This window comes from Cinclus cinclus, chromosome 6, assembly GCF_963662255.1.
Source record: "Cinclus cinclus chromosome 6, bCinCin1.1, whole genome shotgun sequence".
Taxonomy (NCBI): Eukaryota; Metazoa; Chordata; class Aves; order Passeriformes; family Cinclidae; genus Cinclus; species Cinclus cinclus.
The window spans coordinates 55,929,950-55,951,786 of record NC_085051.1 but is presented as its reverse complement, the minus strand read 5'-3'; the positions used below and the strand labels follow the sequence as shown (position 1 = coordinate 55,951,786).

The following is a 21,837-nucleotide window of genomic DNA, read 5'->3' as shown; positions in this document are numbered from 1 at the left end:
CTGTGAAATGTGAACGTGCAGTAATACACATAAACCAGTTTGCAGAGACATGCTTTGTTTTGGAGACGAGAGTTGTAACTGATTCTTTCCAGTTCAGGTCAGGGAATCTGTGAACTCCCATAAATATTGGCACAATCTAACTGGGCCATTTGACAACAGCAGCCTTCTCCCTGAGAGAATGGGGCACACAGCTGTTTCATGGTTTTTGAGGTTCTGGGTTTTTTTTAATATCAGACCCAGTTGTTGTGGGTTGGCAGGAAATAAATCAATCTCCATGTCTTACATCTTTTTTGTGTTGCATTTGTGTGAAGGAAAAGATTCCCAAGTGAAGACTGTGGATTAGTGGCTTACCATTACTCCTGATTGAAAAAGCAAGGGCAGTTAATTTTAGTGTCTTTCATTGCCTGGTTTGGATAGTTTTTCCCAATAACTTGAGTTAACATTAGAATTTCTCAAAGAGCTGAGCACTAGGGAAAGGAACCATAAAACCAGCAAGCAAACAGAACCTTCCAACTTGAAACTCTAGAAACCCTTCCAAACAAATGAATTTCTTCATTCTTTCTGCAGGTGGACTTGACTCAGATTTTATTTCTAGGCCACAGGCTGTAGGCAGTTGTTAAGTTTCTTTTATCTCATAAAACCTACATTCTTCATGCAGAACTGGAAACTACTGTTGTGAGAGGAGCTTGCTGTGCTGCTCTGCATAATTACCTGAAAGCAGACACTTCAGCCTGAAACCTGTTGCTTTTTGTGGCCTTTGTGTTGTTTATAATAATGAAGGGATGGACGTTGGCTATTTAACTCTTTCAAAGGGAAAAATGCACTTTTGGCAAAAGGGAGAGCACAAAGATTAACATTTAATCATAGGAACTCTTCAGATGGTCCCTTTGCTGTGGTTGCCAGTGAACATCAGTGCGTCACTTCCCCAACATGCAGCAGTATCAGGTTTAATTAATTCTTACAGATTGAAAAGCATCATTTGATTAAATGAGTCAGTATTGCTTAGAGTTTATCTGCTTGCAGAGGTAATCAAATCGGGTTTGATATCCCAAACTCAATTTTTCCAAACCATAATCATTCTAGGAAAAACAAAACACATTAGGTGTGTACACATAGATGTATATACACGTATGAATATACATATATACACGTGCACTCAGTCAAAACTGGGTAAAACTGCTGAAGTTATTCTTAATTTTGTAGGAGCTCCAGAGTGTGATTGCCAGAGAGAGTCAAGCTCTGGAGGATATCATGGAGAAACTTCGGATCAAGTATTCTGAAATGTACACAATAGTTCCTGCAGAGATCGAAACACAGCTGGAGGACTGCAAGAAGGTATTGCAAGACCTAGAAGAGAAGGTAACTGCTCATGTGGCTTTCATATTTATCTATTTGCAATGTATAAATCATTCCTCATGCCTAGGTCTCTCTTCAGAAAAAAATCTTATGGTAAACAGTGTGAATATAACATTTTTATTTTTTATTAAGAAAGGACATGGCAGAATCTTCATCAGTAATTTATTATATGATAGTGATGCTGTCTTCTATCCAATGTGATTCTTAAACTGGGAACTAGTAGTCAAACTTGATTGCAAAGTTTGCGTAGTCAGAATTAGGTTAAAAAAGGAGTTTTGAAACAAGATTTTTTTTTTTTTTAAATGTAATTTGCACATGTGGGAGGGTATCATGACATGGTTCTTTTTACCATTTCTGAGAACATGGTTGCCTTCCTTTAAAATCAAGGTATTTAAATTAATTTTAACTGAAAGTTATTGCATCAGGTTTTTTGTAGTATATTCCATCTACAAGGGATATAAGCAGTTAGCTGAAAGCAAAATTAAGGGAAAATGGATTAATACTCTCAGTTTGGGGTCAAATTTTTAGCCTGATACAATTGCCATCAGTGCTTACTCATTTGTGTTATTTTTTAAATGAAAAAAAAAATGAAATAATAATGTTCAATGCTATTTTTAAGGTTAAATCTCAGTTAATTTGATCAAATTTGAAAGTTTAATAAAACAGTTTTGAAATCTAATTTTTTAGTGTCTATCAAATTACTCATCTTACATAAAATACTTAGCAGCATATTAACTAAAGCTTATGAGTTTTAATTTAGTTAACTTTATAGTTTCTGTTTCAAACTGGGACTAATCTTTTCAGAACCAACAACTGGGAATAGAGAAGGAAAGTAAAACAGTATTTATGCTTTTGGGTTTTTTATTGTTTGTTGTTTCATTTACCAAGATATAAAAGGTTATCCCAAAGCACACATTACCTGTTGGACTGAAAGAAGTGGTCCTGGAAGCTGGATAACATTTGTTTTTCACATTTAGGTATTGGAAAACAATATAAACGACCTTGGAATTTTCAAAATGCATTTAGGAAACAAAAAAAAAATATAAAAAATAAAATAATGGTGGAACTGGAGGTCAGTTCAATTATCTATTAGGAGATACCAGCATGTGTTAAATTGAGTTGTCATATTTTAATGTCATTCTGCTTTCTTCTAAATCTGCAAACCAAAAAATGAGAATAAAGTGTACATTTGATGACATAAATATTAAATTTTATCCCAATAAGAAGTATTGAAATTAAAATCTTGCTTTGCTGATGACCAGAGCATTGACAGATGCAGTGTTTTTATCCTGAAGAAACAGATGAAGTCAGAGCTTGATCTGACTTATTTACTCATTTCCAGCTGTCACATCACTCACACATGATTCTCTTTTATTTTGGAAGCTGGCACTACAATTATCAACGATTTTCCAAGTTTGGTATATTCCAGGATAGTAGTAATGGCCAAGTGTTCAGTGATTACAGCCTGAATTCCTTTTTCTAAGAAGTCTTAGGCACTAAGCACAGACTGACTTCACAGGTTTTATCTTATAAGTAGGAGTATTTTAGAGGAGCCCTCCAGTTCTTTCCATATATATTTATTTTGATTAATGAAATTTTATCAATACAGCATTGTACCGTGGGTACTTTTTAGAGAGGGTGTGTTGGAATCTATACATGATGTTAATAAAATTAAGAAATGAGTAGGTAATTTATTAACTGAAAGTAGTTTTAATTCCTCATCCTGCAACAAGGATAAAGTATTTCAGTAGTAGGAGCTTCAAACGAAGCTATTAAATTAAAAAACTTTGACATCAAGGCAGCATGAAACTGTTCAGTGTCCATTTGCCCCCTAAATCCTGGGGCTGCATCACACAAAGAGTTTACCACAATTTAATGATTTCCAGGTGCTTAGCTGACTCTGGCAGCTAGCAGGGTTTAGGAAGAAAAGATGTCACTTTTGGGCAAGATCAGGGACTTTTCTCACTCCCTGCACTTCATCTAGTCTGTAGTAACCTGGTACCTTATGCTGTTTGCTCAGCCCTGTGCTCAGGTAATTACTCAACTTCAGCTTTGAGAGTTTTTCTCTTTACACAGAAAATCAGGTCCTCCAGTGCACCAATTTTCCATTTCTGTGGAGTCCTGCAGAGTGAAATTAAATTCCTCGGAGTTTTTTATTTTAGTGATATATCTCCAAGTTTATATTGAGAAATTCACTGTGCATTGATGCACTTTGATATTCCCTTATTTGTTACCTGGAAGTCACAGCTGCCAGCTGAGACATAAAGGCATCACTCTGGGTTTCTTACAGAATAAATCCAAATGTGACCCTTCCCACCATGCAGCATGAAAACTGAAGGAAAGCACCCAGGGAGCTGCAGTGCCTGAGTGCTTGTTTCCTCAGGGATAGCTTTCTGAGCCAGGCATTTTTTAACAAGAGCAAATTAGTGAACAATGTGTAGATGTTGAACCTGCTCACGTTAACGCTTCATGTAGCTCCATTCCAGTGTTTTTAACTAGCTTGTCAAGAGAAACAAAAAGCATTTTAATATTTTTGGTAAAGTGGTGCACAAAACAAGCAGATCTTTGTAATCTCCCCTATTGTTTTCTCTTTGCTCTGGCAGGTTAGCTCTGAAATCTTGCAGAACTCTCCTGAGTATGTGCTGAAAAGAAAAGCAGAAACTATTAACAATGGCCTTCATGCTATTGAAAAGATGTTACAACAGAAGAGTGAGAACATTGCAAAAGCCAAAGAAGTTCAGAAGGTAATCTTGCTGAAAAAGTAATCTGTGGGTGTTAAAAGATTTTTGGTTGTTTTTACAAAGCCTGGTTTAACATAAAATAGTTTTCCATTCATTTTATGTCTGTGAAAGGGGAAGCATAAGCAAGCATTTAGTTGGTGCATATTTATCAATTCTTTCTCACAGGAAAGTCCATGCTTTTTTCAACTGTGAATCACACCAGTAGATGCAAAGTGTTCTGTTCTCATCACATCAGTTCTGAAGCCTTTGCAGTTCATGTCCCACAGAAGAACAAATAACACTGCTGTTATCTATGAGCCTGACCTTTTATTTCATTTCCCTTTTCTCCACATGCAGCAAATTTGGGATATGCTGGACCTTTGGCATTACAAACTCAACGAGCTGGATGCAGAGGTGCAGGATATAGTGGAACAGAACTCCTGCCAGGCCCAGGAGCTGATGGATATCCTGGAGGCTCCACTGAGGCAGTACCAGCAGGTCTCACAGCGTGCTGAGCGCAGAACTGCCATTCTCAACAAGGTAGCTGCAAGTGGAACAGCTGGTAAAAAATTCAATCCTTTAAAAAGAAAAACAGAGTGAAGGCTTTGCATTAAACATCATCAGAGGCTGTCAGATGAGTAGAGTCACTAGCCTGCTGTGGCAAGGCTTATTGTAGCTGGGGCTCCTGGAGTGGCTACCCCAAAGGACTGGCTCAAGCCATGGTTAAAGGGTTGGTATGGGGAATTCTTGCCCCTGGTATGGGGAATTCTTGCCCCTGGTGGGTGTTGAGGTGTTTCTCTCAGACTCTGCCATTGCCATGTAGATTGTGACAATGCCCCCATGAAATGTAAATGTGCAAGCACCAAAAGTACTTTGGTGGGAGGGAATAGCCTGAAATCATGAAACTATTTCAGAAAAATGCTTTTTATTTCACCATGCTAATTTAACTGACCATGATGCAAATGCATCCTATTTTCTTTTAATCTTGTTTATAGATGCATTTATCTTATACAATGAAGCAATTAACTTGGGACTTTCTGTAAAATTCTGTCATTTTCTAGGCCACCAGCAAGATGGAAGAATACAAGGAGCATCTGAAGAATGTGAAAGATTGGATAGAAAACACCACTAGTCTGCTAAGAGCTGATGCTCAGCATGACTCTGCAAAAAGTTTACACAAGCATACTGATGAGCTCCAGGTAAGAGCTGATGCAGATAAATGCTCCTGTTAGCACTTGTTGCTCTGTACAGATGCAGTTTTCCATTCTAAATTATTCCTGACATAAGTAAGTTACCATTTTCAGTGAATCCTTTAAGGAGAATAGAGTTATAGTTGACACTCATGAAATGCAGATTTTTTTGGTGCTGGACATACCTATCTTCTGCAAGTGCTGAACTGCTGTACAACTTCCAGAAATGTGTGATTGTCTTCTGTAACCCTGCTGAGTGGCTATGGTCAGTTTTTACTGCCTGAATATATAGGATTCTTTCTATATTGTATGTGCTTTTTTCATGTCTGTGTGTTAGATGGAAGCTTTGAAGTGAGTTGTGCTTTGGAAGGCTGTGCTTAGTGTTTCTTGAAGGTAATTCTGATTGGTGATTTCAAAAAGCTAATGTTTGTAATATTACAGGGAAGATCAGGGCCAGTGCCAAAAAAAAAAAATTCTGACAATTTTGTACTTAAAATTCGAGTTTTCTGTGCATCCACTCCTTGGCTTAGACCAAGTGAGGAAGTTGGTGTTCTAAGCATAGATTTCTGTATGACTAGTAAGACTAGTAAGAGTTCTTGACAGGAAGTAGCTGGCCATTCTGGGCTGATATGTTACAAAAGCATGTAGCCACAATGGGTAGAATGTGATTTCCAAAACCCATGAGTGCTTTTTGTGGCAAAAGCTGATTGTCTCCTGTGGTTGTGAAATGGAATGTTTTGTTTGTCCTGGGCTGTGAAACTAGGGGATTTGGAAATGCATCCTGGGCTTGCAGTAGAGTGGAAATGCATTCAGTCCTTTCTTTCACACACCACCCAGATGTGCATTTCTTGTAGCCCTCACTGTTCTTCATGACAGTGTTTTCTGCAGTTAATCCAAAATCTCACCCAGTTCCTTGCAGGGGAAGAGACTTCACACACAACTGGCCTGATGCTTTTTGGAGCATTTTGTTCCTTCCAATCCTTACCTCTGTAACTTTAATGTTCAGCAGTGATGTATCAAACTAAGCTCCTGTTTTGTCTCCAGATGGCTTTGGAAGACTCAGAGCAAAAGCAGAAACTTCTGCATGGGATCTTCATGGAGCTGGAGGAGCTGTCACCTGTCTTTGAAACTGGCAGTGTAATGCAGCAGCTGAATGAAATAGATGTTCAAGTAACAACTTTACAGCACGAGATAGCAGAGATTCTACCACAAATCCTGCATGTGGCTGATGTAAGTCTGGCTGACCTATAAGTGCCTTTTATCACAGTTTCATCATATGTTAGGAAATGCAGATTATATCACCTGCGTGGAAAACAGGGTGTAGTGCTGGCTTTTGTAAGTGTGCCAAGAGTGGAAACTACTTGTTTGGAAATAAACCTTCAGAAGGCATTTGGTGACTTATTAAGCTGTAAATTTCAGAATTAGCACCAGAGGAAAGGAGGAAAGGCTGAGAGCCTGGGTTGATTCAGCCCAGAGAAGCTTGGGGGTGAGAAATTGAGATTACAGACTGGATTGGGCCAGGCTTTTCTTGGGGTGTTCAGCAAAAAGATGAGCAGTAACAGACCTCAAGTGTAGGAAGGATTTTAGTTTAGTTTGGGGTTTGTTTGTGGTTTTTTTTGTTTGTTTGTTTGTTTGTTTGTTTTTTCAGTAAAATTGGTCAAACAGTAGATCAGGGGCTCCAAGCAGGGGTGATTATTCCCACCTCAAAAGATACCTATATCTCAATAGGATCAGACACCAGGTGTCCTGGTTTGATGGGTACCAGAGACCTTTCAGGGTTCCTTGCAGCCTAATCTACTCTGTGACTGTCCCCGTGAGAATTCAGAAACAGCTGTCTGTGGATTCCTTTTCCATAAGTCTCTTCCTACTGGAAGCTGCAACAGTGTAATTACAGCACTTTCATATTCTCATAACTATCACCACTGAAAAACTGTCCTCTCACTACTGGTAATTTATAATATGAATTTTTAAGGATATTTCAGTTCTATATTTGGGGTTTAAAACAGACCAGATGATCTTGAATGCCTAATTCCTTTAGAAGGTATGACTAAAAGTACTTCATAAAACTAGCCATTTGATCAGTAGCATCCATTGACATATCTTGCATATGCTGCACTCATTTTTCAGTATTCTTTTCAAGTTTAGGTGAAAGACAGAAATGCAAGTTTGCTTTGGTGTTTGGGCTATCTACAAATGCTCTCTTTGTTCCCAAAATCTAGGAGTTGGATGCCATCGAATCTCATGTGAAAGTGTTTGAGAAGGATGTTGCAGAAATGAAGACAATCCTTTCATCAGAAGATCTGTTGGAATTTTCTCCTAAAGACCAACTTAAACATGGACAGGTCTGTGAAATCTCCTGTAAAGGCTTTTTTTCCTGATCAGTGTAAACCCTGAGGTGAAACTGTTGAGAGACCTTTTCGAGAAGCACAGTCGTGGCTTGAACACAAAACACTTGAAATTAAAGCACTATTGAGAATATGCCCACAGAGAACTCGAGTGTTTTCTAAGTCAGTATCACATACATCATCTCTGTTCTACCCTGACAGGTTATACTTGAGCATGTTGCTCCCATGCAGAAAACTATTGCTCATATTCAGTCCTATGAAGATGCTCTTCAGCTGCCAGGGCAGAAAATGCAACCTTTCTCAGTCTTCCAAAGAGCAAGACAACTCTTGAGAGAATTGAAGAAATTAGAGAAGATTACTAAGGAGCAAAATATGCTACTAGAGGTAATTGATTATTTTTTATGGTCACCTGAACCACTTTTTTTTTTTTTTTTTAGTAATTTTGATCTTTAAACAGTATTGCTTTTGCAGCCATGTGGTTACACCTACTGTGTCTTCTGTGTAATGGTTTGGGGATTTCTTTGTTCTGTTTTTTTTTTTTTCCTATTTAATTTGATCCTGCATCCAAGCACACTGAATAGTCTTGACGTACATTTCAGTTTTCCAATTCAGTCACAGCTGACAACATACTATAGAAGAAATGAAGGCTCAGGTGTTTCATGCCCCAGATTTGCTCTGGTGGTTGAAGTCCAGTGTTAGATGCAGGTGCAATGTTCACATCTGCAATGTTCAACTCCTCAAACTCACCTTGACCATGGAAGTTCTTGTTGACAGCCATTAGATAGCAATAGCTAACAGCAGAAAGTCTTTTCCTAATCCAAATGTGTGAGCCAGGAAAGTGGCCATTCCCTGCAGCTGTGTTGTGGTTAATTCACTGTTGTGAGGCAGGCCAGCATTTGACAGGGGTCTTGAAGGTGCTGTTGGCCAGGACAGGTTTGGAAACAGAAGGGAAGCAACAGCAGGAGAAGGCAGTGCTGGGGGGTCAGTGAATGTTAACTCAGGCAGGGAGAGTTATGGAACAGCTCCAAACCTGAAGGAGTCTCTGTGCAGCACTTCTCTGAGCAGTGTGGTTGTACCAGCTCAGGGAAGTTTTAATTCAGGACCTGGTCATGCTCCATTGCCCAGGCTGGAGGAAATCTGGAGTTTGGTAACACAGGTTCCCACGACAGCAGAGGAATTAAAGTTCCCGTGTGACCCATCCATTTCTTGGCAGGATGTTGACAGCATCTGGAAAAATGTTACATTACCTTTGCTGATTTGGTTTTCCTAAGCTATTAGGGTAAAGCAGAATACTTTAAAGCATCTAGCTGGGCATTTCAGAGGCCAGGCAGACAGCTAAAACCTGAATGTCCATTTTTGATTTTCAATTTGTGAAATTAAGAGCAGAACACAAAGAGAAAAAACAAAACATGCCACATGACTAGTGGATGTTTGGAAGTGGATGTTTGGAGTCAGAAAAAAGCAGGGACTTTATTAGATCTGTATAATCCCTACTGTCTTGTTTGTTTGTTGGGTTTTTTGTTTGTATGTTGTTTTTTGTTGTCCATACAACTTCTTATGTCCAAAAAATGGATGTGGTAAAATGTACCTTTTTCAGAGTTACCAGATCAAATAATGGAGAATTTTCAAAATACTTTAAAAACATCAGAAACAGGGTGCTTTACAATTAGCAGTTGTTGTAATGACACTTGTAACTGGTTTTTTTGTGCAGTATTAGGTCAAATTTTAGACTTTTCTCATTTTTGTAAAGCTGTGACCTTTTTTGCTCAGTATTTGCCTCTATCTTCTAGACACCCAACAATCTGTAGCTGAATGAAATTTCTTTGTGAAAGAACAAATTGGAAAAATTGCAATTCTTGGCAGCTAGTGTTATCAAACTGTGCAAAATAGTTTTTCCAGTGCAGTTGAATGGGTTGAAAGCAGCAGTACTACAATACAAGTGTAGCACCAGCTAAGGTATAACAAAGGATAAAGCCATTAAACCATGGCATTTTGAGTGCTGCATTAAAAACGTGGTAAGAATCCTGCTACAGGGAAGCAAATGGAAGCCAGGCTTCCTGTACAAATACACACATTTTTTTTTCCCCTGGGGATTAGTGTTTGGATGAGTTTGCCCATATTTTGCTATGGATGAGGCAATGGAATATTGCACCAGTAGACTTTGTGTAATTAAGTTGCATTGTAGCACCTGAAATGGTAAATCAGAGACAAAGCCTGTAATAGGCATTGAAAATGCTCTGGGGCAGGAGTGTAAGTCTCTGTTGAATGTTGTCCTCTGGTTTTTTTTGTTATGGCCTGTTAAGTTCCACACCTAAATAACGTCATCAGGAAGAAGATTTGGAAGCCACATCTGCTTCTGCTGGTTTTCAGTGCAAGAGAGTGGTGTTATTTGCATATCTGATTATTTACTGACCTCATTTTCAATAAGCTTTTCCAAAACAAATACATTGTGAGTAGGTGGGCCTTTTCCATGGGTAGGTCTTCTAGAGCTACCACAATATGAAAAGTAAAGAGCAAGTGTTAAGCAGGAAACAGCTCAGAAGAAAGGGAGCACTTGTAGGAAGAAATTCAGTCCCATATATATGGCATAATGTGTTATATTGGATAAAGCATAGAACCAGATTTTCTTTTTCCCTGAGTAGAAGGCAGAAACAAATTAATTATGTACAGGTAAGTGACTATATTCACATATTGGTCCATGACAGAAGATATTGGAGTCTGTATACGAAATATTCAGACTCTTTAGTTAGTCAAGGAAATATGAGGTAGTACTTAATTTATTACTAAACAGTCCTATTAATGGAATTGAAGGTGTGAGTAAAAGAATTTTCCTTTTAGGTGATCTTCTTTTACTTTCTCATTAAAGCTGAGCAAAAGACTGATTCCTTTTTCTTTTCCCTCTCTGATTCTTTGCCTGTGGCAGTAAGATTATAGTCCACAAATACCTTCCCTTTCAAATTGGCTTTCTTTTTTTAAATTAGAAAAATAGTTTCTTCTCACTTCTACGACCTGTGAAATAATAATGCTTATTTAGAACCTTATTAGCCTGAATTTTCTTGAATATTAGTGCTGCTGTGAAGAAATGACTGAAGAAGTGGCACTGTTGCTGTTCATAGCAGGAGAGACTCTTTGCTCTGAGAGGCTGAGTCTGTGAACACTTTGAGGTCTTTGACCTGTTGGGTCATTCAGGTGCTGCTGTCAGCACTGTAGGACCAAGCCTGTTGACTTCATTGTTTCTCCATTACCTCTGACAGGCACCTGAGGAACAGTCCTTTAATGTTCTTTGGTTGTCAGCCTCTGGGTCCAGAAATACAGAGCCACCAAGTGCTGTGCATATTCAGTGTTTTGACAAGATATTCTGACTTGTAGATGTGACAGTTTCTTCATTACCTGAGACATCATGACAGGCTGTGACTGACAAATGTGTGGGGAGATTGCCCCTTTCTGCCTGAACAGCAAAGCCTGGGGGGGTCCATGAGATTTTGCTGTCACTGTCAAATGAGTAAAAGAGAATTTGGCTGTTTATAACATCTAATACGTTTTCCTATAAGCCACGTAAAAGTTGTTCACGTGGTGGGAATGCTTATCATTTTTATTGGAAGTATTCAAATAGTCAGGCAGTGTGGTTGGGTTATCCTCTGAGCTGCAGTGTTTGCATGGTGTACAACACAGTTTATTTTTGGTCAGTGCAGAACTAGCTGGCAGTGAAGACTTGAGCACCAGTAAAAACCAGTTAGGCTTTCTACTTGATATGAAACCCTTTAATTTCTCTCTTTTTCACAACCTTTTCTAAATTGTAATGAATGTGGTGGAATCTGCTCCATTCAATAGCCAGATTCATAGTTCTGCTCTGGAGCTCCTAGACAGAATACTGCACCATAATTCAACTTGTGGGTAGAGCAGCTTGTTTGTCTTTAGTAAGTGAGTAATAAACTTAGCGAAGGATGGGCTTGTGCAAAGTTAGTAGAACAAAAACAGATTCTGTTACACATAACTGCAGGTACAAAGGAGGCTTCAGTACTCTTCAGTTCAAGTACTCTTTCTTCCCTTACTGACTTGTTTGTTTATGGACTTCTTATTTCAAAATTATTTTTATGGACTTTTTATTTCAAAATTATTTTTATGGACTTCTTATTTCAAAATTACTTTTATGGACTTCTTATTTCAAAATTACTTTTATGGACTTCATATTTCAAAATTACTTTTATGGACTTCATATTTCAAAATTATTTATGGAGATTGCTATTTCACAGGAAACTGTAAAGAAAACAGAAGAATGTGAGCAAGAAATGGAGAAGTTGAAGCAACTTCTAAAGAGCAATTTGGTTGAAATATCACAGGAAGATCAACCACAGGCTCAGAAGGCTCCTTGTCCAGAGGTGAGTTTCATTTTCTCTCTCATGTGTCTTCCTTATCCTGACCAACGCTAATCATGATGATGCAGAGCACTAAGAAATAGTGGTGTGCTTCTCTTCTCCACCACAGCTAAGCAGGCAATTGAATGCCATAGTGTGACCATGCATTTAATTACAATTAATATTACTCTGCATGTTTTGTATATCTTTTGTAGTATATTCCTTACTGATTTTGATGTGTCATTTGTGCCTATATCAACTTGGAAGAAAAATTGGCCGCTGTTTTCATGGCAGCTGATTTGGTGAAACAGTATGCCCCACTGAGAGCTTACCTGTGCTTAGCATCCTGCTATTTTTTCTGAAGTGGCAGCTTGGGATAGTGCCTGAAGAGAGAATTAAGTCCCTTTCTGATGACTGGTCATGAAATGCTACTTCTGGGGATTCTGGTTAGGGTTAGATTCATTAGACTCCTTTCTTTATCCTCACTGCCACACTGTGTTTTCATCACTGGTAAACATGTGTTGCTTTTCTCTCTACAGTCAGCTGCTTTCTGTAATGGTTTAATTGATTATTGTTTTTAATGCAAAACAAGACGTGTTTTAAGGATAGCACTGCAGAAGTCAGGAAATTACTAATTAAATGTAATAACTATTTATAAAGTGCCTCTGAAATGCTCAGTTTTTTTCCAGTCAGTCACAGTAAAGTTATTTGTACTTTTCTAATAACTATAATCACTCAGTAGGCTCCTAAGTACATAGCTGCTTTGCTGTCAGCTGGTTGGATGTTGGAGGCTTGATGTAGTGCTCAGCATGACTCATTTCCTAATTCTTCCTTGTTTTTGTCTCTGAGTGTAGGATTTTATGTTTAATAGTTCTTGTTTTAGCAGAAAACTTGGCAGATGCAGCATGAATAGAAGTGGGCAGTGGAATTGCCCTTCTTACTGGAGGATTTCAGAAAAAGAAGTGATTTTAAGAAAGATTTGGTTTCTGGGGAGGTTATGGCTAATTAAGTTTGCAAAAGAGTAGCTGGCAAATCTACGCTGGCAGAAATAAATAGGTAAACTGTGCCTAGTGGACATTCATAAAAACATGCCAAATTGTCATGGATGTCTGTTTCTTCATTTCAATGACATTTTCTTTCCTTTACCTTTGGATGATTTTATCTTGTGGTTTTGAGTGTACAAAAGGAAGAAAGCATTGTCAGAGCAGAGTTCCCATGTCCTTTCAAAATTTGCTGGAGTTCCTCCCTCCACCTTTCCTGTCATGCTGCCACCCTAGAGCTATTAACAGAAGCTGCAGTGGAGATGGGACCAGCAGCCTCACTGCTTTCATCTGCCAGATTATTACTTGCATAACATCACTAATGACAGAGCATGGTGTGGAGCCAGTGCTGTTCTCACTTCAAGCCAGGCATCAAAGCTTACTGTGATCACCTGAGCCCAGTGTGCAAAGGGATATTTAGCCAGGGTTCAGTCTTCTGAGCAAGTAACAATGCTTCAAAGAGCTTTAGCACTTTCAGTAATGAAGGGAAGTAGGGCAATTCATTCCGTGCCCTGTCTTACTCTGTTATTTGCTGGGATTTCTTGTTTCACCTGGAGGCTGGGTGGTAAGGAAAGCCCTAGGAAAAAACTCTGAAGGACAGAACACTGGCTGGAGCAATAGTCATGGCCAGGAAGGAGACCAAGACAGATTTATTTCCCCCTCTGTTAGTGCAGTTACTTGGGTTATTGCTTAGTCTCTGCGGAACGTTAAATATTTTCCTTAAGCTTTGTTGGGGTCCATTAATTTCTCCCAGTATCACATTCAAAGACATGGGATAATTTTGGCCCTAGCCACATCCCCAACACCCACCAAATGGTTTGTTTCCTTTGGGCCAGCTTCACCAAAGACTGAGCCCTGAGCTACCCTCATTTGCTGTCTTTGCCCTCCTCAGGGCTTTCCCAAGTGTTCAGTGTCAGGCTGTCAGGGAAGGTGCTTGGAAGTAGAATCAGCTGCTCTGACACACGGAGTAATGTAACCCATCTGCATTCCCATTATCCTGGAGGAAGCTGGTATTCTCATGGATATGCAACACCTAGTTAGAATTCGTTCCAGCCTGCCACATTTCCTTCCACACTACCAAATTCTGCATCACCAGTGGCAAGTGCTGTTCTGAGCCAAATCTGTTGCTGCTGGTTTGAATGTACCTGGACATCTCCTGCAGTGACAATGGGGAACTGTCCCAAAGCCCAGAAAAAGGAAAAGAGGGAAATAGCCCCAGTACCAGTAAGATGCATCACTGGTGTCTTCTGTTACATTGTTGTTTGGTTAAAAAGGAAAAATGGATGCTTACAGATCTTGTTGCTCCTTAGGGAGAAATGGAAGCTGTAAAAGAAGAGATCATAAAGCTGTGCCAAAGAAAGGAAGATTTCCTTACCAGGATGAAGAATTCCATGTCTGAGCTCCACCAGCGCCTGCAGCAAGAAGTGCCTGAAGCAGCAGATGAACTTCCAGCCTCTGTATTAACACAGAGTGACCTGATTGGGACTGATGTTTCTGGTCAGCAGGTAAGTGATCACTCACCTGAGGGCCCAGTAGGGGAGGTAAATAACCCTTGCTGCTCCTGGAGGAGTGGCATGTGAGAGAGGAGCACTCCTGCCCCTGTGAATCAATACTGCCTCTCCCTCCCCTTTGTGCTCAGGAGGACTGAGTGTGAGCATGTCCAGGAGAAGGTAGGAGAGGAGTGCCTCTGGTTATTTCTTAGCATTTTTCACTTGCAACATGAAGTTTGCCTCAATCAACAGCAAAATGCTCCATGTGTAGTTTTGTTAATAATCATTTGTTCTGGGATTTTCAGTAAATTATTTTCATGGGGACAAAATGAAATTTGTCCCTTTTGTAGCTGTGCTGTTGAAACCTAGCAGCATCACATCCCAGTTTTCAGAGGTACTTAGAACCTGCAGCTTTCAGTTACTTTAATGTAAGTTGCCAGATGTTCAGTGCTTCTCCAAAAGTGGATCTCAAGTGGTAAATTTGTTTTGGTTTACAGGCAGAAGTGAAGAGGCTTTTGTTGTTCTTGTCATGATTATTTGGGTTGTCTCTCTGTGTGTCTTTTTGTAGTTGAAAAAAAGAGGAGTGATATCTCTTCTGCCTTCCTTAGATGAAGAATCAGAAGACTGTTCTTTACACAGCAAGGTGAGTCAGTTTATTTTATATATATAGAGCTGTGTATGTTAGATCTTGGTAAGAGACAAATTATGAAAAATGTGAAAATCTGAAATATTCCAGAAGAAATTAAAATACCTGTTATCGCTCCAGGATACAAAGGAATTACACTCAAGACAGTGTACCAACACTCCAGTGCCAGAATTACACAGCACCTTGTTCTGTGAGGTTTGATCCTGCTTTTGATGGGATTGCCTATTTAGTAATGTCCCTTTATGGAACTGTTATGGCAAAATATGGCCTTAAATACCAACGCTTCCATGAAAGAATTAGCCTCTGAAATACCAAAACATAAACAAAACAACAACATTTATTTGTATGGTTGAACTTAAGTAAAAAATGGTGTGATTAGACTATTGGAGTGAAGTTAAAATAGAAGAGATTTTGGGGTGATTGGGAGAAACTGGGGGACACTGGCCTACAGGTAGCTCTGAATCTGAGCGGACTAAATGCCCAGATGAATAGCAGAGGAGCAAAGGTAATCGCTTTTGGAATAAAACTCCATGGTAAGACAGTGCAAAGAAGTCCAAACAGCTTGGAGAGCTTGTGCCTCACTATTGATCCCAGCATTTCAGTTTCAGGGTTTCTCACTCTGCACCTTCACTGGCACAATTTTCTTTGCATGTAGACCTTTTTAGGGTACAGGACAGGAGAAAGATATTCTCTTCTTCTTGTTTTGGTGGTTGTTGGCTTGTTTGGGGTTTTTTTCAGGGTTTTTTTTTTTATATTGTAAAATATGAGAATATTCTGCAGTCTCTAGAGAACATTATCAGTGTCATCCAGCTGCCATTCCTCTTGCAGCAGAACTATAAAGCAAGAAGAGAGGTGGGATTTGGGAAACACAAATATTAATAGATAAACAAGGCAGAAACAGAGCAAAGTGTTACTAGAAGTTTGCAGTGCTTTACATTGCCTGGAGGAATATCTGAGCTTCACAAGCTAAAGCTGAGCTGTTATTGCTTTCAAAGGGAAGTACAGCCACAGAGAAAGATGCAAGCTTTTGGCCTTCAGAGAGAGATGATGAAAGGCTCAAGGAAGACAGTGCAACCTCCTGGTCTTCTGGTACCTTGACAGATGGCATTGTTCAGGTAATGCACTCAGGTTTATCTCTGTGGGGATAGGAACTCGTTTTTGTGAAAAAGATCTGCACAAGTCCTAAGACCATTTGCAATGCAAGAGAACTGTAGGAATGCAGGACAAGGTGGATTTATTCATATCTTCCATCTCACACTAAATCTTGCCATTTAGAATCTCTGTCTCATGTACATATTGCTTGGAGTCAGTGGCCTTAAGGGTATTTTCCAGTTTAAATGGTTCAATGATTTGAATTCCTTTCAGCTTCACAAAACCCCCAAAGGTAGAAATGCACATTTAGTAGCAGCAGCTTGTTTCACTGATTCCTGGGAAGGCTCTAAAAATGTGGGGGATGTTTTGTGGAAGAGGTTCTCTTTGTACATGAGAAAATCAGTGTCTAGGACACTCAATCAGCTACAGTTCTGGTGCCATTCTGTTCTGTTCCTCATGGTGCCTCAGTAATGTTGTGACAGCTGCAACTGTTTGTTTCTGTACATCCGTGCCACAGGCATAACAAAACTGCTCTCTGTGAATATTCTTGGGCCAGGACCACAATAGACTGAGTGGTTGCTGTTCTTTCAGGCTTCTCTAGCACAACAAGACAATGGAACATAGAATCACAAAGTCATTTAGGCTGGAAAAGACCTTAAAGATCGAGTCCAGCCATAAATTAAACACTGCCAGGTCCACCACTAAACCATGTCCCAAAGTGCCACATGTCCACTACTGCACATCTGTATGGAAGTTAAGGAATATTTCCACTGTTGCCTCTCTCTCTCCAGGATGAGGATGTTATAACTGAATCACACAGTAAACGTGATGAAGAAACATCTCTGCAAACTTTGGTGGGCACTGAAGGCCCTGGCACAGGTGATGGCAGTCTGGCTATGGTGAGTTTGAAGGCCTGGACAAGGTGACCTCCTGAGTGAGCTGTGACCTGCCTAGTGGGCAAAGGCTCTGGTCCATTGTGGTTTTGCTGCTGGAGTTTGCTGCAGTATGATGTGGTAGGATAGCTGCAAGCCTTTGTGGGCCTCTTCATATTGGTGGTCTGGGTGATAAATTTTTAATTGCTCCTTGAAAGTACAATTTTCTAGGGAACAAAATGGAGTATTTTCAGCAAGAAAGCTGCTGTCATTCGTACAGGCATGAATGAAGCCATGGAATTTTTGAATGGCAGTTATAGGAGGAATTAAGGAGATTGACAGTGTTGCTGCTTTGTGGGAGACATGCAAAGGCCAAGAGAAGAGTGGGCAGCAGCCTCTAGGTTAAGTACAAAAGAGCATATGGAGACATGAGTGCTCCAGGAAAATCAGGAGCTGCAGTCTGGTGGCAGAGCAGCTTCAGCTTTTAGGATCACAGAATACTGGAATTGTTAAGGTTGGAAGAGACCTCCAGGATCAGAGTGTCCAACCATTAACCCAGCACCACCATGTTTAGCACTAAACCATGTCTCTTAAATCCCACATCGACACATTTTTGAACACTTCCAGGGATGCTGATTCCACCAATTTCCTGGGCAGCCTGTTCCAATGCCTGACAGCCTTTTCAGTGAAGAATTTTTTTCCAGTATGCTGTGGCAGGGGAATTAGAACTAGATGACCATTAAAGGCTCTTCCTTAGCTGAACTATTCTATCATTCTGTGATGACATTGAGACCTGGAACAATGCATTTTGACCCTTTTTTTTTCTGCCAAATCTCATTTTAATATGAGGCTTGTGCACTAGCACTGGCCATCTCAGTTGCCTGAATGTGTGCTGTGGAGCATTCACAGGAGCTGTTCTTGTGGTGTTTTGCTTCATTTATTTACTAAGTAGCAGTGTGTTTGCATGTGTGGAGGCATATACAGACCTGTGCAGCCTTCCAAATCACTGCTCTTTATCTCCAAGTACTTTGGACTTCTTGTTATGGACGTGAGCAATGCAATATTGCTTCTTCAAGGAGTGTATTTAAGAAGAATTGCACAAGATGTCCTTAAAAATACTCTTTTTTTTATTGTGACCTAGAGTCCGAGTAAAACATATTTAACTGTTGGAACTGAACACACACAAGTAGCTTGTCCAACAGCTTGTTTTGCAGCTTCCAACTGCATTGCTTTTGTGTGTAACTCCCAGAGGAAAAACATCTCTCCTAGGGGGAGAACTGGTTAATGGTGAGTCATCACTTCCTGTGTGCTCAGGTACAGCAGCTGTGCTCAGGTAGATCCCTGCACATGCAAATCGCTGCCTGGAAACCTGTTACACCAGATCTTGGATCGCCTGCCTGCTGAGTTTTCCCTTTCTTTCCTTTTTTTCCTTCTTGGTTTGTGGGTTCCCCCCACCCCCACGAGTCTGGGAACGTGTGGACAGAGTTGTTCTGGGGCTCTGTGAGTGAGGAAGTTAATCATCTCTCGCTGGTAAGGGGAGGGGAGGGAAATTACAAAAGCAGGTCGCTCACCAGGCTGCTTTGATGTCCTTTGCTCCAGAGCCACCAGCCGCCTCCGGTCCCCAGCACCGCCCTGGATGGAGGGAGACCTGAGCCAGAATCCATCCTCCTGGTGTGCCAGGCCCAGGTGGCAGAGCTGGAACAATGGCTAGACAGAACTAAAATGTCCCTGAGGTCAGACCCTCAGACCCCCCAAAGGCAGCAGATGGTGGAGCCACAGCTCGCTGACTGCCAGGTAAGGTGGTGGCATTGCTGCTGCCATCCCCCAGTCCCCTCCCTGGGCTGTGTCTGCAGAGCAGCTCTGCCTGCTGCCCCCTCCTGCTTCCCTCACTCTGCACACAATAGGTGACAGCTTGGCTTCAGCTTCAGCTTTGCCAGGGTTTGGTTAAAATGCCTGGTTTTGGAGTTGGGATCTGTGTGCGTCCAGGGCATTTATATAGGGTTCTGGAGTGTATGTAAAGCTTTGCTTTGGTTTGGGTTATTTCCAACGCCATGGCTGAGTATAGATTGTATCCTCTATTAAAAGGCAATTTTTCGTTGGTTCTGATCATGATGAATCAGCTAGAAACAAAAGAGTATTTTTTTTCTCATTTGAAAATTTTCATTTTCTGCTTGTCAGAGCCCTGGCATGCAACATGTGCAGATTAAAACAGGGCTGAGGCTCCCTGTGGTGCCAGTCTGGTGTACCAGTTTGATTCAAGCACTGAGCCTACCTAGAACAACAAATTTCACTCACAATAAAGGAGACAATGCCAAAATGTTCCCATTTTAAATTACTGAGAGACATTACCAGCTGTTTTGTTGTTGTTTTGGTGGTTGTTTTTAATTGGAGTGCCTCTGGGTTTAGGCTGTGATTCAGCCAAGTGCTCAGGTGCTGAACTTTGTGGGAATTAGGATCCTGAATGCACCTAAGTAGCTGGCTGTGTCCGGATCCTGTTTAGGGTTCCTGTCAGCATGGGCTTCACCAGGGCAGCTCCAGCTGGTGAAAACAAGCAGGCTGAATTCCTGTCAGCTTCAACAATTTGGCTCAATGTTGAGACTTAAACTAGGGCAGGGGTAGAGGGTTCCTTAACCTAGTCAGGATCTACACAGAATGGAAGAGAAACAATCTCTAGATATGGGTGCATGATGTAAAGCAATTAATTTATTGCAATTGATTACTTTGCAGTTAATACATGGTACCTTTCTCCGAGTTTAAAGTATGCAGGGGTGCACTTTGATTCACAGCAGCTTGGATCAAAAATCAGATCCCAGTAGTTTACAATGGCCTGGCTGACACACAGAAACATTCCTTATGTGCTGGTAGTTCAGCATCATTCCCCCCAGTGAGTGATGTGAGCTCTGTGTGCATTGCCTCTTTCTCCCCCACTGAGATGTGTTGTCTTCTTGGTTCTATTTACATGGAGTCTTTCACTTCTGCTCTCCTCTTTTATTACTTGATATGTGAGTCAAGATAACCTTCTGCGGATGCTCTTGTTTGAAACAATTTTAAAGACTAACTCTGTATAAAGTTAATTTAATTGTCCAGAATAAAGAGACTACATTGGAGAAAATCTAGGGGGATTGCAGCTATTTCTCTTTTTCCCTGCATGTTTCTCTTCTTTTCAGACAGGAGAGGTGGGAGCATTGACTTCTGACAATGCACTTCTGACAATGTGTAATTATCTGCTGTCCCTTCTAGGTGAGGTTATCAGAGATTGAACAAAAGGTCCTTTCTTTATTGGAAGATTGTGGAGATAGTGCAGACTACCAACAAAAGACAGAGGCTCTTTCCTTGAAGCTGAAGGAGGTGAAGCGCAATTTGGAAAATGTCCAGATGATGCTTCAAGACAAGTACAGTGAAGAGCAGGTAAAGCATATGAATGTTGTGCAGGGCAAGAGTTGAGAGTCCTGGTGCTTTAATGGTCTCTAGTTGCAGAAGAACAGTTAGAGCTCAGCATGTGAAGCAAGGAAGGGAGAAATGTCACAGTTGCCATTATTCTACTTTACAGTGCTGTATAATTACTTGTAGTTTGCAACAAGTAGTGGATTTTTAATGAGTCTCTGAACAGCATCTTATCTGCTTTAAGTGCTCAGTGACAGAGGTCAACATTTTGCTAAGAGCATGGGAAAAGGACTTAGGGTTTGATTTGGTTTTAAATGCCTCAAAAAGGCCATGATGTTTGTCTGTGACAGTATCACAGCATAGAGGCCTTTTAGTAATATTCTCTTTGAAGAATGCTTAAATGCAATGAATTCTGTCAGCTCTCCTGCACCACAGCTTCACAGTCTTTGCTGAGTTTCTCAGCAAAGAGATGGGTGTGGTGGTAACTCCTGCCTTCAGAGCTCATGCCCTCTCTGTTGTGCAGGGGATCAGAGAAGCCCACCTGATGTGCTTAAGAGCAGCCACAGTCCCTCTGGTGTGAATTAGCACTGGTAAAGGCTTGTGTTGTAAAACTTCTGTGAGCACAGACAGATTGAAAATCCAGGTGCGTGACCAAACTTAAAAGCATCAATTGCTCATCCCTGTATTTTGGTCAAACAAAAAGAAGGGAGGGTTAGTATCACCTAATCTGCTAGCAGGAAAAGCAAAGACAGTGAAGTAACTATTGCAGGAGACATGTGAGGACCTTGGCAGAAGGTTAGAATGGTTAGGATGTTAAAACTTTCAGTAAATTCAACTGGACAAAAAAAAATTTTGCAGAAGTAGCAGCTGTGTTCTGTGTGCTGCTGATACTATGTGTGGTAAGTCCAAGGCAGCTTTGCTTTTGCCATTTCCCCAGGCTCCACCTATGGGGTTCTGCTCTCTTGTCAAGTCCAGGAGCCTTCCCACAATGGGTCTGTCTTTACAGGTTCCCAGCAGGGAGAGGATTGACCCAGAGCCCCTGGAGATCCTGCATTCTGATGGTTTCAGCACATCCCACCTGCCCCTTGCTCAGCAGCCTTGGCACAATGGGCTCCAGCAGCCACAGGTAATTAATTAATTCTCCTCCCATCCAGGGGCCAGGCTGCTCCACATCCCCTGTGGGCTGGGGGGCAGCTGTGGGATTAACTCTGTCCAGGGTAGCTTTCAGCTGCCCATCACCTCCAGGATTTGGGGAAGAAAGTCCTCACCCCTAAAATACCTTGTCCAAAAGTTTTAGTAATGTCATAAAGCTAGGAGATTGGACCTGGTGGGTGAATAATTATCTGA

The 21,837-nt window shown here is 40.7% G+C and overlaps 1 protein-coding gene across 1 annotated transcript in view; it reads left to right on the top strand.

The window, feature by feature from the left end:
- The window catches only part of SYNE2 (spectrin repeat containing nuclear envelope protein 2), a 153,976-nt gene that overhangs the window by 64,968 nt on the left and 67,171 nt on the right, over positions 1 to 21,837 (top strand). Inside the window, exons 55-69 of the mRNA XM_062494829.1 lie at positions 1,204 to 1,359; positions 3,960 to 4,100; positions 4,434 to 4,616; positions 5,138 to 5,275; positions 6,311 to 6,496; positions 7,486 to 7,608; positions 7,813 to 7,995; positions 11,865 to 11,990; positions 14,317 to 14,511; positions 15,065 to 15,139; positions 16,138 to 16,257; positions 17,026 to 17,133; positions 18,706 to 18,900; positions 20,347 to 20,514; positions 21,497 to 21,616. Of these exons, the coding sequence (XP_062350813.1) occupies positions 1,204 to 1,359; positions 3,960 to 4,100; positions 4,434 to 4,616; positions 5,138 to 5,275; positions 6,311 to 6,496; positions 7,486 to 7,608; positions 7,813 to 7,995; positions 11,865 to 11,990; positions 14,317 to 14,511; positions 15,065 to 15,139; positions 16,138 to 16,257; positions 17,026 to 17,133; positions 18,706 to 18,900; positions 20,347 to 20,514; positions 21,497 to 21,616 (2,217 nt within the window). The remainder of the gene's footprint in view (positions 1 to 1,203; positions 1,360 to 3,959; positions 4,101 to 4,433; positions 4,617 to 5,137; positions 5,276 to 6,310; positions 6,497 to 7,485; positions 7,609 to 7,812; positions 7,996 to 11,864; positions 11,991 to 14,316; positions 14,512 to 15,064; positions 15,140 to 16,137; positions 16,258 to 17,025; positions 17,134 to 18,705; positions 18,901 to 20,346; positions 20,515 to 21,496; positions 21,617 to 21,837) is intronic.